The sequence below is a fragment of the Sinocyclocheilus anshuiensis genome, unplaced genomic scaffold (assembly GCF_001515605.1).
Source record: "Sinocyclocheilus anshuiensis isolate Anshui unplaced genomic scaffold, SAMN03320099.WGS_v1.1 scaffold337, whole genome shotgun sequence".
In the NCBI taxonomy this organism is placed as follows: Eukaryota; Metazoa; Chordata; class Actinopteri; order Cypriniformes; family Cyprinidae; genus Sinocyclocheilus; species Sinocyclocheilus anshuiensis.
In genome coordinates this window covers 52,579-68,812 of record NW_015537968.1, presented here as the reverse complement: position 1 = coordinate 68,812, position 16,234 = coordinate 52,579, and the positions used below count along the sequence as shown (strand labels likewise).

The 16,234-nt window shown below is 39.1% G+C and overlaps 1 protein-coding gene and 1 long non-coding RNA gene across 2 annotated transcripts in view; one reads left to right on the top strand and one right to left on the bottom strand.

Moving 5' to 3' along the window:
* The window catches only part of LOC107668168 (uncharacterized), a 15,156-nt gene extending 2,769 nt beyond the window's left edge, over nucleotides 1-12,387 (bottom strand). The window contains exons 1-4 of the long non-coding RNA XR_001631860.1: nucleotides 11,903-12,387; nucleotides 9,301-9,305; nucleotides 3,692-3,696; nucleotides 1,253-1,258 (exon numbers count right to left, since the gene is read on the bottom strand). This is a non-coding gene — a long non-coding RNA (uncharacterized LOC107668168). The remainder of the gene's footprint in view (nucleotides 1-1,252; nucleotides 1,259-3,691; nucleotides 3,697-9,300; nucleotides 9,306-11,902) is intronic.
* On the top strand, nucleotides 5,675-10,089 carry LOC107668126 (neurosecretory protein VGF-like). The gene is made up of 2 exons (XM_016459923.1): nucleotides 5,675-5,899; nucleotides 8,136-10,089. The coding sequence occupies exon 2, from the start codon at nucleotides 8,158-8,160 to the stop codon at nucleotides 10,087-10,089; it is 1,932 nt and encodes a 643-aa protein (XP_016315409.1). The 5' UTR covers nucleotides 5,675-5,899; nucleotides 8,136-8,157.
* Nucleotides 12,388-16,234: the final 3,847 nt, after the last annotated feature.

Below are 16,234 nucleotides of genomic sequence, written 5' to 3'. Positions count from 1 at the left end.
GGGGGGCGGTTGGGGGGGGGGGGGGATGGGGGTCTGGTTGAGTCCCTATCTCCTAGCTGTCAAATCATCTGTGGTTAAAGAATATTCTAATGGTGCGCTGGGACCCAGAATGTGTCAAAAGTGATTCTGTAAGCCATGTTTTTGATCTTACAACAATAATGTCATATAAGCCATTCATCAAAACTATGGACGCTTATAAATCACATCAGGCTGTGATTTTTCACTCTAAATTGAATCTGCAGGGAGGTGGTAAATGCCATGCTATTTCAAAGACAAGTAGCCACAGAGGAAATCTAAACAGCTTCATAAGTGTGCGGATGTGCAGAGCACTGAAGTGCATTGCAAATATCAGTTTGTCAAAATTATTTCCTCTAGTTACCAATTGTTTGCCTTTTTACAAGTTACAATTATAAGTTCCCATTCTACATCATATCATACTTTATGAAAAAAAAAAAGAGTTTAGTGGGAAACTTTCTTTTCATGAGGAATCCAAATGAAAATAAACTGACGAAAACATAGCATAAAGAAAATACTGTGCTCAGCTGTAAAATCTACAGAAGATAGATCTCCCTCCCATAGGTTGTGGCATGTTGCCCAGCTCTAAATCAGTTACATAAGTCTAGTCAAACACGAATCATTCATTTATATGATCACTGATTGAAGCTTGGAAAAAAAAAAGTTTCTTTGGCAGAATGATAAAAAAAAACAGACCTTGTAAGGTTGCAGTCATAACAAAAGGCTTACTATAAAATTTAAACAGCTGAATGCATGATCTGTAAGTGCTGCATTATATAGATCAGGGGTGCCCAAACTCGGTCCTGGAGGGCCGGTGTCCTGCAGAGTTTAGCTCCAACCCTAATCAAACTCACCTGAAGCAGCCAATCAAGGTCTTACTAGGCATACTAGAAACGTCCAGGCAGGTGTGTTGAGGCAAGCTGGAGCTAAACTCTGCAGGACACCGGCCCTCCAGGACCGAGTTTGGACACCCCTGATATAGATTATACAGTATAGTGTATTGGCAGCGTTAGTCTGACTCACATCCATGTATGACTACATTCCATTGCTGGCAATGGACAATCCATATATGCAATGGAAAGTTATAATGGCATTTTAAAGATTATTTAGTGTGGGCACCCACAGCTGTTTGTTCACTCTAACAGTCTTAAAAGATAAAAAAGATACTTCTGCATATATGCGATTCCTACCACGGATGTGGACTGTTCCACAAATAGAACCATCAATGGATCCGCACGCGTCACTTCACTGGCAGTTCATTTTCCAACAATGGTACATTATTTATTCCCATGGCTGCGTACAAATGTGTAAACATCCACAAAGCATATAAACCATTACATTAATTTTTGTTGATGTCATGTCTGTACTACCTCAGCAATTGGCATTAGATTAATATGAGTCGAAGATTATCATTATCATATAACTTAGAACTAATGATAACATAAAAGGAAATATCATGACTAACTATATAACTATATAAGGTGTTTTCAAATAATTCTTGATGCTTGCCCCAATTTACTTTTTATTAAAGTGAACTAATGCAATGCAATTTGAACATTTTGTCACAACATCATTTCATTCCATGAAATCCACTTGAGCAGAAATGTACTTATCCCATTTGTGTTGGGTAGTAGGGTGACCATACGTCCTCTTGTTCCCGGACATGTCCTGGCTGGGAATTCTTAAACTGCCTAAAATTTCCAGGTGTAGGCTTTGTTTTTGCTATTGACATGCTCTCTACAGTCCTTATGCATTTTATGTACATGTATTTGCATTGCTTTGACAATTCTCTGTAGATCCCACCTTCTCTCATGCAATGATTGGTCAATTATGTACTACTTTTCTGTCATTACCTTCAGCAAGCATGAAAACAACAAGAAAACAAAGCCAAAACCCAGACATTTTAGACAATTTAAAGGTCCCATATTGTCAAAACTGGAATTCCCTTTCACGATAACTGAGGTCTAGGGGCTATTTAATACCATACAAGTTTCAAAACAGTCAGTCCACAGTAAAATGCACACAGCCTGCATAAATTAGCTGTGATTTTTCACGAACCGTTGTGACTTCCGTAAAAAGTTGACGTCAGAACTACACAGTCACCGCCTTCAGTCACCACCCCGAGCACCGCCCACCGTCCCACTCTCCTTTTGCCAAACCCCCAGACAACATCGCGTCCATGCTGAGCAACGACAACATGGAAACATGTCGAAAAGGTTAACTTTAACCACGAAACCAGATCGGCCGACCTGTAACGTTACACTCTCACTCAAAGGATGGATGATCTGACAGGATTGTTACTATGAGGTGGATCACATCTAACCTGTATAGTAAAGACAAACTCACCGTGTCTATCTAGTCATGATGAAGATGTATATACATTTCAATTTCAGCAGGCAACTATTTTTACAGCTACATTATTGTTCCAGCAACAATTCATCACAACAATGTATTTACAATTACAAATGATTATATATAAATCGTCAGTTTGTTGTTTTACACACATGCACACAGACACTCAGAAGTCACTCAGAAAACAACAGGCCAATCAGAAGAGAGGCTCATGAATATTAATTAGACAGACCAAAATCGACCTTTTCTCAGCAGAGCTCCTGAGAGAGGAGCTGTAAAAATATATTGAGGTTTTTGGTACTTATACCGCAAATATATATTCTTAAGGACATCAAAACCTAAAATAAAACTCCAGAAAGGTGTACAATATGTGACCTTTAAATATCTGGCCAGCATATGTCCAGAAAAAGGAAGACGCATGGTCGCCCTAGTGTTGGGCCTGCATGAATCCTTTTTGTTGTTACTTGACATGGAAACTGGGAATGTGGTTTCTTGTTCCCAGCATGCTTTGCTTGGGACTACATGGGAATTGCACAAAAAACCTGAAGAATAACTTTATACAATGCAATTGATATGCCTTCTACTTGGCCAATTGAGGGATACTGTGTTAATTAAGGTGACTGGGTTTTGTTTCCGCGATTCATTTAATTAGAACAACCCCGAATCTTCATGTTAAAAACAACGGTTAAAAGTTAAGGCCTAAATGGGAAGGTGGTGCTGGCATGTTGTCAAACTGACGGGGGAACTCTGTTTGGATAGTACTTTGTGTTAGCAAGACTCCCTTGGCTTTGTTTGCAGTAAGCGTGGGCAGGAAGCCTCTGTCACATATCCAATCTAAGGGCATCCCTCCCACGGTTAGTTGTCTGAATCGATTATAAATGGATTAATTTTTTTAAAAGCGCCCTTGGAAGGCTTCGGGTGCTGAAATTATGATTGCTGTAGCGCGAGAGATTCATCTGGGGGAAGACCAAGACACGGTGGATGCCGCCTCATTAACTCCCAGTCAGAGCCGGGAGAACAAACGATCAGTTTGCACCGCCGCCGCCTTTGCAAAGAATGCCAACGCGGCGTTCCCCATCCTGCAACTTATGCAGCACAGGGCGGAAATGATGAAAGTGGAAGAATTTGTCTTTCGGCTTCAGATGATCATCGTGGGATAGGTCATTTCTCAACAGAGTGCTGTTAATTCTCTGAGGCAGAACGTACCTCTTCAGTCGCCCGCTCCTTTGAGACAATCGACGTCCCCTGGGTGAAGTTAACGTAAAAGGACAGTTGGTTGCAGAAACACTATCTTTTCCGACAGGCATGTAAATCCACTGTCAACTCATTCTCAGCATGAGCTAATCCAATTCGTTCATGTTTAACAGAATTAGCATTAAACTTTAGATCGACAGGCTATATAAACGGTTCTTTAATTACACAAGTAAAAAGAGGTTTAAGCACATTTAAAATAATTTAACTAATGGACCTTGAGCTGTCGTACTATTAGAGTGAGCCAAAAGAACTTCATAATGAAGAAAAATGAAGATAACGAATGAAAGGCCAGTGCCAGTGCCAGGATCATCCCGCATTTTTGTGAATGAACTTCCTGGCTAGTTCGATGGTCTGAAGAAAATTGGGGGGAGTATAGTCTAATTAAGAGAACGGTTGGACAGATAGCAGAAAAAGAGCGCGTCACAGTTTTTTGGAATAGATGGCTTTCTAAATTCCTTTACGTGGATAAGTGTACTAATTACCTGTTTAGCTCGTGCAGAGATGCGGCCTTTTCCACGGTCCATTCTGCATCCCTGTTCTTGACAACAACTTAAGGCGTGTCGATCCGCTCAAGTACAGACCTAGCACGTTGGTTGGTTAGCCCTGTAAAACAATTTCACTAGTGATGCTACAGCATGACACTTAATACGTGCAAAATTAACAATTTTCATTTTAAAAGGAAAAAGATGTGGTCCACCTGAAAACATTCTAAACACAAGCTTGAAAATGAAAAAAGGAATAATTATTACACCACCGCGTTCTTTATCATTACACAATTTAATTTTAGTAGATGGCCAAAGTTGCTTAAAGGAATCAAAAATGCTTTCATCATTTATTCATCCTCGTGCCAAACAAGCCCTTTGTTTTGTCCGTGAAACACTAGATGTTGGGGATGTGAGTGGCTGACAGCCTCAGTCACATTAACTTAGTACTTAGTACGGAAAAAAGATGAAAGTGAATGGTGACTGAGACTGTCATCTCCTAAAACAACATAAGGGTGAATAATAATGACAAAGATCATTTTTGGGTGAGCTAGGCTTTTAAAATTTCAGTTGTCAGTTCGTTCAAACAGATAAAGTGGTCACTGAAAACTACTGCTGACAAAAGGGAATGTTTTTTCTCACTCGTCCGACTGCTCATTCATTGCATTTAGCCTACCGAAAAGAGTCTAACTATCTCTAACACTCCTGTACTCATGATAAATTACATTTTTGCTGGAATTGCTTTTTTATTCAAAGGCTACAATAAAGATCACCCTAACATTTAGGAAAGAAATGTGCATTAAATATAGAACGAAATAACTTTAAGATGTGGCATATTATTAACGTTGATTGCCCGCAATGATGCATTCTAAACAATAGGCTATTGTTGCAAATTGAAATAGTGAATATTTTAAGATACCATAACCTCTCGTCTCTTTGCAGTTTGAATTTTGACGTTTCATAACGTTGTAATTTTTAGATAGCCACAATGGAGAAGTACACAGAAACACTGTATAGTAGGCTATTGTAGTGTCAATGTTTATTGTCCATTACGCCTTGTAGAAAAACGGTTGCAACAGCTTTCAATACTGTTACATTTCACAACATCCTGTCATAATAATGTCACGCGGAAGAGGCACATTAGCTACTCAATAAGTCTAGATTAGACAAAACATGTATAATGCATTTGGGGTCGCTTTTTCACCATGCACTGACGATTCATGCGCCAGCTGTTTCCTCTGTGAATTTCATGGTGTAATTGCATTTATACGTTTTGCTAGTGAGGCAATGCACATCGTGATGAGGATCGTTGGTTCCTTTGCGTTGCGCTGTCATCAGTATGCAGCTGCATTTGGAAGGGATCGGTCACGCGCTCCCAGTGTTGTCTAGCCCTCTCTACTCGGCGAAAAAAAAGTACTATTTCATTCATCCCGTTTCCTTCCATTCATCTGGGCACTGCAGTGTAGCGAAGACTCGGGGTTCGATCAGCACGAAAATTCGTACCAATGGAGAGGGTGACGTCAATGAGCTTGAGTGACGTGCAGTCACGTGGGCGCAGTGGGACTGAAATAAAAACACGGAGAGCTGACCGTGGTACTGAAAATATCCCATAGCGCCGTGCAAGAAAAGCCTACCATACGGCTTACACAAACGAAACCACTATACAAACAAAACGGCAACATTCAAACAAAGAATTTATTGTTGAAGCGGATCCTTACACGTAAATAACTTAAATACAAAGTTTGAAGAGGACACAATTCGTGCGTCGGACTACGCTGCCATTGACAGGATTCCCGGTAAGTCCCGGCTTTCTTTTCATAGTAACAGGCAACAGTAATGGTAGAAGCCATGGGAAAATAAATGTATATTATAATGGGGACAGAAGAAAAATTAAAAACGTAAAGAATTTGCAATATTTGTTTACACGTTTAAAAAAAAACATTAATTCCCTGTATAATAATAATATATATATATAAATAAATAAATATATATATATATATAATATTATTATTATTATACAGGGAATTAATGTTTTTTTTAAACGTGTAAACAAATATAGCAAATTCTTTACGTTTTTAATTTTTCTTCTATATTAGGGATGTGTAGTAAAATGCATTCTAAAATACATTTTAAAAAACTACATATAAAAAGAGGAGTTAAGGAAAAATGTAGTAATGTAGAAAGTAAAAGTATAATATTTAATAAAAATTATATAATTGAATTATTGGTTAAGGCGTTAATGCAACTTATTAAAAACCACTTTAGTGATACTAAATATTGCAGTGATGACTTTTACACTTAATGATGAAGATGATGGGGCTGATCAATAGCACAGCTCTCATAATGATTTTTACCACGCCCTTGCTCATGCTTTCATCATCTTTCTCATCACCATAGCATCAGATACCCAAAATAACAATGTCGAGTCCAATCACAAAAGCACACGAGAGACACTGAGATAAAAACACGTTTTGCTTTGGCGCGCCTTGACTTTTGCCTGTTGGAGTCCAGTCTGACTTTTATTTTACATACTTATAAGTACCTGCTCATATGGAGCAGAGAAATGTTGACATGAAATTTAACAGCAGAGCATTCATGATCTGTTTTCATGTCTTTCCAATATTGTCGATTGGGTTCAATTTGTGATTGCAGTATGGCCCTGTTTAAATCTAAATTCTAATAGATCTGTCTTAAAGCAGAAGATTAAGGGCCTACTTAAGGACAAGGCTTCTTAGAGCCGGATTACTTACGTGCTTTGTTGATGAGAACTCCCAGTGTGCGCTGTCATTGGCGGCAGTTAAAGAGGGCGTTAGAGTTGTGCTTGGGCTACATTGTGGAGACATGATTCTAATACTAAAAAAGTGAATCATTCCAAATCGGAAAGGAGATACAGACTTTTTAATAAAAACGAGAAAGAGTTCCTGCAGCATTTCACATATGGCAAACACCGATGTCAAACTTTAGATGTGTAAATCCATGCATTGTAAGCGACTTGGCACATATCTGACGATTGCAGCAGTGTTTGCTCGTGCAACGGCGAGTGGAAATCTAGCCACATAACCAGATTTAACCATAAACATCGGTGTCGTGATTAGCATACCTTGAGCTTTAGGATCGCTTAATTTTCATTACAAAATTAAAGTGAGATAAGAATGCTGTTTTATTAACGTTCATTGGTTTTGCGCTTCCAAAGCTTTGAAATCCAAACTCCATGGACCGTTTCATCCATATGAATATGACTTTTTTTTTCTTTTTTGGTGGGGATCTCAAACTTGGTTTTCATGGGCATACTGAGATCCTCTGATCATCTTTGTATTGCGTACTCATTAACCTCCCGCGCATCGGAAGGGCTCCCACCTACGGCGCTTTTCCTCCTTTATATACTGCATTAGCACCGCGCTGCGTGTGCGAGCAATCACAAGCACAAAAGCGCTTCAGAGCCTTCACGAACCGCACCAGCTCTAGCCGCAGAGCCAATTAGAACGCCTTTGCAAAATCAGCTAAGCAGCAGGAAATAAAACATAAATAATACCTTAACAAAGATACTCCCCCCCCCCAATGATTAAATATTTTTTTATGCAAAATATAAATGTTTTTTTTTTTTGTATAGTTTGTTGTATGATCTCTCCAGAAGAGAGAAATCCTCACTGGATGACTAGGGAAAAAGTATTTGCTAAAGTGCATATTTAACATTAGTTCTTCCATTACACAAATAAGCAAATGGGTCATGAAATGCTCTCAGGTATCAAACGCAAGTCATTCATACAAATTTATATTTAATAGACAGTGAGTGTTGCATTCAGACAGTCTGCAAAGAAGTGAATCACAAAATGTGTCCACCATCTTACCTGAGAAAAATCTAAATTGCTGTGAAGTGATGTGTGAACTCAAATTAATTTTATTTTATAATTGTCACAAAAGTACATCAAAACACCATATAAATATAAATGTATATGTACAAAAAAACACATATAAAATCAGTTGGCAATATCAGATTTGATCTTTGACCATTTTTGAACTTCTGTCTTTCAGGTTCAAACACGTATGTGTGGTCATGATCTGGTGGCAACAAACTTCAAATGTCCCCTTCATTTTCCTGTTCATGTTATTTAGTCTCACATTCAATTCTGCAACATTCAGTCCAGTGACAGCAGATAGAAACACAGTAAGTGACAACTATGCAGCATCCTCCTCTGCTCAGCAACAGGCTCAATATACTCAACCAGCCGAGGAACAGGGCACGCTACATGAGGAAAAAGAAGATGATGAGCTCTTCAAAGACATGGATCCTAGAACCCTAGCAGCGGTCCTTCTCGAGGCCCTCAACCAGCCCCAGAAGGAAAAGATGAGTGAACGAGAAGATGGGGGAACAGAAGTGGAAAAGGAGAAGTATCTTCAGGGTGCAGACAGAGACAGAGATGGTCACAAAGAGCTGGAGCTGGTCATGGCAGCTGCTGCAGCACAAGGAAAAGACGAGAAAGAAAGAGAGGAGGAAGAGGAGAAAGAAAGGGCTGAGGAAGAACAGCTAACGGAGAAAGTGACAAGCCGCACCACCAGTCAGACAGTACCATTAAAAGAGCAGGTGGCCCCACAGGAGGGGGCCACAAAAGAGGAGGTGATCAAGGAGGAGGAGAGGCAGGAGCCAGAGAGAGGAGAACTGGGGGAGGAGGAAGAGCAGCTGAGTCCAGAGGAAGTGAAGAATCTGGAGACTATGTTAGAGGAATTCCAGAGCTACAGCACAGCCACTAAGAGAGAGCGTGACATGTCCACAGGCCAGAGGGAGAGCCGTGGGGAGTATTTCGATTACCTGGACCGTAATGGCCTCATGAACAATGAGATCAAGCCTAAAGCTAAAGGCAGTGACCTAGCACTGTCCAAGAAGAAGCTAAAGTGGCAGCTTGAACAAGAAAAGAACAAAATTCAGAATTCAGGCAATTTAATGGATGACTTTACCAACAACCTTTCTGACCCAGAGGAAGAAGATGAGGAAGACCAAGAAGACGAAGAACAGCTGAGCACTGAAGAAGAGGAAACTCGGGCCAAAGCGGAGCAAGAGGAGGTACGAAGACAGGCAGCCGAGGCACAAAGAGCCAAAGCGGAGGAAGAAAAGCTTGCAGATATTGCATCCGACATGCTCCTGAAATACATCATGAAACAGGACAAAAAAAAGTACCAAGACAACAATGGTGCAGAAGACAAGCGCTCTGATGAGGAGGACACTAGTAATGATGACGATGACATTGACCCACAGACCATCGATAAGTTGATTGAGATCTCCAGCAAGCTGCATCTTCCTGCTGATGATGTGGTGGACATCATTAACGATGTGGAGAAGAAGAAGAAAAAAGATCCTCCTGAAAATCTCCCATGGCAACATCCTCTCGTGCCGCCTCCAGCCCCCATTGCACCTTCTACACTGTTACAGAAACCACCTTCCTCAAAGCCTCCTCAACCGAACACAAACCCATTAAAAGCCTGGTTCAAAGACAGGGCCTCGTTCAAGCCCAGCAAGCAAGACTTTTGGATGAGGCAGCAGTGGCCCTTTCGTACCTACCCTTCCTACAATTTCTATCAAAAACCCTACCGGGGATATTACCCAACCTATGTACCACCTCCAAAACCAAGATCCCGCTACTATCCCAAGCCCTCTTTCTCCCTCAATGACATTTTGGGAAACTCACTAGACTATGACTTTGATTACTCCCCCAGACGGAAGTCCCGTCCCTGGGCGCACTCTCGCCAAAGACTCCAACCAGCCTTCCAGCGAAACCTCTACTTCCCTCACCCTCTCAAAACTGTACCTATGCCTAAACCCCGGTCACCTCCGCGTCGCTGGCCGTCTTTCTATTACCCAGCCCGAGCTCCTGTAGTCACCAGGGAGGATGATTACTATAGTCCGCTGAGGCAGCTGCCACAGGACAGTGCAGAGGAGCTGGAGAACTTCATCGAGAAGGTCTTTATGAAACATCCCAGGATGTTTCAGTGAGCATATGTGGGCGGGGGGGGGGGGGGGGGGGGGGGGAACAGAGCGATGAGGAGGAGAAGAAAGTGAAAGGGAACAACTTAAAGACTGTTCATAGCCAACCTATCATGTTCTGGTTTCCTTTGCTGAAATAAGTTCCATCATATTTGTTTATTTGCTTCAGACAGAACATATTTAGGATCTCCATGTCCATCTAACCACATCTTCCACCCTCCTCCCCCTGGAGAGACTGAAAGACCAGCAAAGCTACTGGAGTGGTGAGAGGAAAGGGTGCTTAAATATTTCAAATACCCAACACTGAAGTTCTGCATACCCCAAGAAGGCCTTTATAAAGGAGCAGATACCTGATAGCATGAAACACCATGTTTTCATCCAGTACAAAGGCATTCAAGATGGAATCTTAAAAGACTTGCCATTATTATGGAAGCAACTCCATTAATCAAGTCTTATTTAAGTATCTTTTTTTATATTTATTTATATTTTGGACATTTCAAATCCCAGTGGTCAATATCATTGATCATAATGTAGAGGGATAGCAAAAAATATTCTAATTGCACCTTTAAAAAACGCAAACACACAGATTTAACAGAGAAACCATCACAGTGCCATAATGGTAGAAATATACATTTTGTTTATTCCATAAACCAAATGTAGTAAGTCTTAATGTACCTCAAAGTATTCTGCTTGAGCATTTACCATTTGTGCGTTCCTTTGTGAAACAAAGAGGACACACTCTAATGGCGCTATTCCATTGCATGGTACGACTCGGCACGGCTCAGTACGGTACGGCACGGCTCGGCTTGCGTTTCCACTGCAGTTCAGTACCGCTTTAGAGTGGGCGGGATTATTCACATGTCGTTATAGTTGCGCCGCCTCTATTGCCGCGACTCCTGAAAAACTTTTCTATTCCGCGTCGCCCCATCAAGCTCTCGCAGGATCCGCTCCTCTGCTATCAATGAGAGGAATGGCTGTACTTCCTCAACAGACAACGAAACAGCCACTTTTTGGTTGTTAAAAAAGGTGCGCTTGTTCAAAACAGTTGCGTTCGATCCTTCGCTGGCTGTGCTGATTTAAATCTAGCGGTTCTGTTCTGTTTGTGTCGCAAGGTAGTGACGATTCTCTCCGGCCAATCCGTGATCAGCAGTTTACATGTCACGTTTTGGTAACGGTACGGTTCACTTGGAACCTCAACTGAGGTGGTACTAAAAAAAAAGTACCTGGTACTGTACCCAGTGGAAAACCCCCCAAAAGTGAACCGTACCGTGCCGTACCATGCAGTGGAAAAGCGACATAAGTCTTGTACATAGAATTAGTTTCTTATCGCTGTCTGCATTTTGAATTTTTTCCTTCAATGTGTTTATACCATTGTTTTTTATGCAAAAAGATAGAAAGTTGGTGCAAAGGACATTCATACATTCCAATGATTTCTAAGAAATAAATTTATTATTTCATAAAAGCTGTTTTGAATACAACTTTTAATTGCCTTAAGACACTCTCTTCCCCTTTTCAGATGAGCAGCATTTTGGTCACTGACTGGCTGAAAGGTTTGCTCTCAAGCTCATAAACTGGAAAGCAGTGATCAACCTTTCAACATGTTTTACAAATAAAACAAATAGGTAAAGATAATCAAAAACATATTTCATGTTTGTGGTTTCAAATGTGTCAAATGTTAATGGATCTTTCAAAAGTAACCTTGCCCGTACGACAGTTTCCAAAATCAATCACTGGGCCAATGAGAGCTCAATCAAAATAGCATAGACAATCTATTAAATTAAATGATTACTATTCACATGGGAAGGAAGCAATCTAGATCTACTCAATGTAAATCAGTGAAATTATATTTTCCTAAAAAATCTGTAGAAATGATTAAACTGGCTGAAATTGTCCCACATGATTAAAAAGTAACAAACTGGTGCTTGTCAATCTGAAAAATAAAGAATGCTCAAAAGTAAGGGGGAGACATACACCATTCTAATTTTCTTTAAATGATTTGAAAGACTATCAGATGAAATCTAGGGGGATAAAATGGGCAAGAATAGCTGAACCAGTGGAGGAGTAAAGTTTCTGCACGTTACTGTAAACTTGCATCTAAAATGTGTTGCTTCTTTGAAGACATTATGAGCATTGAACAAAAAAGTACAAAAAAAGATGAATGACTAGTGTATCCAAGTAAAAATGCCATTGAGTCTTGTGTGAGGAAAATATGTTTATGTCCTTTCTAGATATATCTTGGACGTAACATAATAAACATGCGTTTGCTGGATGTAAATAACCGCATGTTGATGACTAATTTTGCTACACAGAGAGAAATAAATAAACGACTATTTTTTATTAAGATTGTTTTTTTAATTCCTTTCATGGAAAGAACTTGGTTGTGAGATTTGCACACATCTCATACATTTATTTACACACTGTTGTTAGTTCCTGCATATAGCACACTCAAATTAAATGCAGCACAAATTGCTACAATTACATTTTTTATTTACCTTGTTCCATTACTAGATAGTACCATAATAGCTTATAACAGAAAAAAAAGCATGTTAATATACTTACACTTACAATATACTGAGATCCAGGGACGTGCACAGACATTTTGAGGGGCAGGGGCTCAAGTGGAAAAAAAGGGCACAAAACGTTACGAAACGTTACAAAACAAAACGTTAAATATATTAGGGGTGTGTGATATTGACAAAATATATCAATATTTTCTGGGATTTTATCGATAACGATAATTAGACTATATTTTGCTGAGTGTGTTACTGTGTAGATATCTTAAGGGCTACCATGGACAGCTGACTCCTAAAGTTTTTGATATTCTGCATATTCTGTGTGGTAGTCAATTTATAGCAGTGATAGAAATTCATCTTTTCCAATAAGTTTAAATAGATTTTTTTTTTACCTTTTATGGACAGTTTTACCTTTATAAAGCCCTTTTTTTTTCTAAAAGTATGCATCATGTTTTCAGTCAAATTCTTAAATTGAATCAGTCAATTAGAATAATAAGTCATTTGGGCTGTTACCAAGCAAATGAAATCAGTATTGACAAAATTCATCTTTGCAATGCAGAGGTAACACAGAAGCTGCATTAGAAGTGGCATTTAGATGCATTTACACTCTGTTTAATGCAGGACATGAATGCATTTAACCTGCAGTTACAAATGCATTAATACTGTTTTGATATTTTAAACATAAAACGTTGAATACTGATATCTGAAATAAAAAAATGAAAATATACTTTAAATGTGAAATTAAAACTGCCACTGTTAATAAGTGATTCATTGCTATTGAACCGAATCATTTAAACAGTTGATTCATTCAGGAACAAAACAGCGCTCAGAGACGCAAATTGGAATTATATTTGTTGGCGAAATAGAGTAAAAACAGTCAATATTGTGTCTAAAACTTAAGTGTTTTAATATTAATTTCTTGTTTATTAAACTGCTGTATAAAATCAAGATCAAATTTGTAATCATATTGCTTTTTGGTGGAAAACAACATCAGTCTTCACGTAATACTGATTAACTATATGAAATTATATAAATATATACACTTCTGCCCCCATATCTTGAATTTTGTGATCATTCTAAATGCATTTTAATAAACTGAATAATGCAGTGAAAGAACGTGCACTGGTCTAACCTACTAGACTTCCTATTGCCTTAGCTAAACTTTAGCTAACTTACATGGTAGCGCTCATGAGTCATGGATGTTAGCAAGACAAATTAACTATATTTGCCTTTTATCTTTTGCATAATTAGCTGTAAATTCGGGCCACAGGTAGCTTAGTCTTTGTTCATCACCACTCACCTCCACAGCAAGACAAACACAACTGGAAAGGGAGGGAGGGCTTCACTTCTGCGGCTCTCTATCTGTGACTGTGATGTGCCGATCAATGTGTGCTACACTGTGCTGCAGAGGAGGGGAGAAAGGCATCGGAACTCGAGTCTCTCAACATTTCCCGACCCGACCTGATATTTAGATTTTTATTTGTTTGACAGGGAAAGCGGTGCGCAAACAGAAACATACATATATATTTATAAATTTTTTTTTAAAAACTCCTCAGAAAAAAGGGCAATTTCTCTCGAGAAAGAAAAAGGGCAGGTGCTCAAGCCCCCTTTGATGTCTATGTGTGCACGTGCCTGCTGAGATCAGAGTACATTACCAAAAGGAAGATAAACATGAACATTCACAGTCCCAGAGTGAAAATCTTTCAAAGATGATCTCTCTGATGAGCTCATTGGATCAGCAATTAGCTCAACAAACTGTGAGCCCCAGAGCCAATCAATGCCACATAACGTCTCCTTAATTGCATGTCAGGTCGAATTTTCTTAGCTTTGATATGCCATACGTGAGCAAACACAGACACGTATGTGCAAGCACACATTATTAAGGACAAAAGGACATTAAAATGGGGCCAGAGGACAGATTTAGTTGAAAAGGATTATGAAGGGAAGGTGTAGGCAATGTAACAAGAAAGCAAGCGGGGCAGGAGTCTCGACTAATGAGAGACTGAGCACATTAGTAGTCTCACTAGGACTGCTGCGTGCAATCAAAAGACTTTCAGTAAGGAAGGCTGTTCTAGGGAGAGACGTCCCACTATCACACCGCATGAGACATGTTTAGGAGTGACAGGGTTTCTGCAGGATTTTTAAGCTCAAATTTAAGACTTTTAAAGACCTTTTTTAAGACCTGCACAAATAAAATTAATACCGAATGAACGGGGTAGGGCAATGTCTATAGTAACATATTAAAGTGTAAAATGACTGTAAAAAGTATGATTTACAGTTCAGATACAAGTTTTCACAAAAACAAAAAAGTTTTATAAAATGATACACTTCACATTTCAGCCTTAAACCATTTTTAATAAAATGGATGCGTCAAAATAATTAATTATTATATTAAACAATTATTATCAATAAATTATTATATTAATTAAATAACATATAAATACATTTTACTCTTTGGATTTTTATTATGCATTATCTTCTTATCGATCCACCAGTTCACATTTACAGCTCTGCATGTTTGCAGGGTAAAAACATGGGTCGATTTTCACACTGGTCTGAACAAGAACAACCTCAATACTGTGTTCCTGCAATACTGGAGCCTGCAGTTTCAGGACCGCAGTTCTACCCTATTTTTTTGTGACAGCGCCATCTAGTCAATTCTGTTCCAACAACATAGGAGTACCGCAAGGTTCTGTACTTGGCCCTCTGTTGTTTACAATGTACATAAATGACTTACCAAATTGCTGTCCGGGTGTCGGCTGCCAGATGTATGCTGATGACACTGTCGTCCATGTGTCTACTACAACACCTAGCCTGGCAGGTGAGCACCTGACACAGGCATTACATAACATCTCTAAATGGCTCGAGTTGTCTCATTTAACTCTTAATGTTAAAAAAACAGTTTCCATGTGCTTCTCCATACGAAATAGGCCTGCAAGGGATGTATTTGAGGTGCGGATTAAAAATGAAGTAATTGAAGCAGTGAATGAAATCAAGTATCTTGGGATTATTCTAGATAAGAATTTAAAATTTGATAGTCACATTGAGTACATCTGTAAGAAGGTCAAACCAAACCTAAATTGTTTTCGTGTTATTAGAAGGGACTTGTCAGGTCAAACTGCAAAATTATACATGCATGCAATGATATTTTCACATTTATCATATTGTGTCACATCATGGTCACAACTCTCTCCAAATACATTAAAGCCTATTATTTCAATATACAAACAGGCAATAAAAGTTATGGACCAGAAACCCATGAGATGGCATCATTGTGATGTTTTAAGAAAGCATAACCTACTTAGCTTCGATAGTTTCGTTGATTTTAATTATCTCAAATTGGTTTTTAAATGTCTAAAGAATCATGTTTCACCACTGTTTTCTGAATTGGTCAGTAGGCGTCAGAACTCTCATAGGGCAAACACACGAGCCACTATTAGTGGTGACTGTCTTGTTCCAAAGTATAAGACCTCTTTTGGCCAATCTGCTTTCTCTGCAAAGGGGCCAAAACTCTGGAATGCTTTACCTACTAATTTAAAACTAGAGACCAATGGTAATGCTTTTAACAGAGGACTTAAACAATGGTTAAAAACCAAACAACAGTGCTCACATGAATAGTTCTTCATATCAAATTATTATTG

Coding starts and splice junctions, on each gene's coding strand:
- LOC107668126 (XM_016459923.1), top strand. CDS start 8,158: ATGATCTGGTGGCAACAAACTTCAAATGTCCCCTTCATTTTCCTGTTC.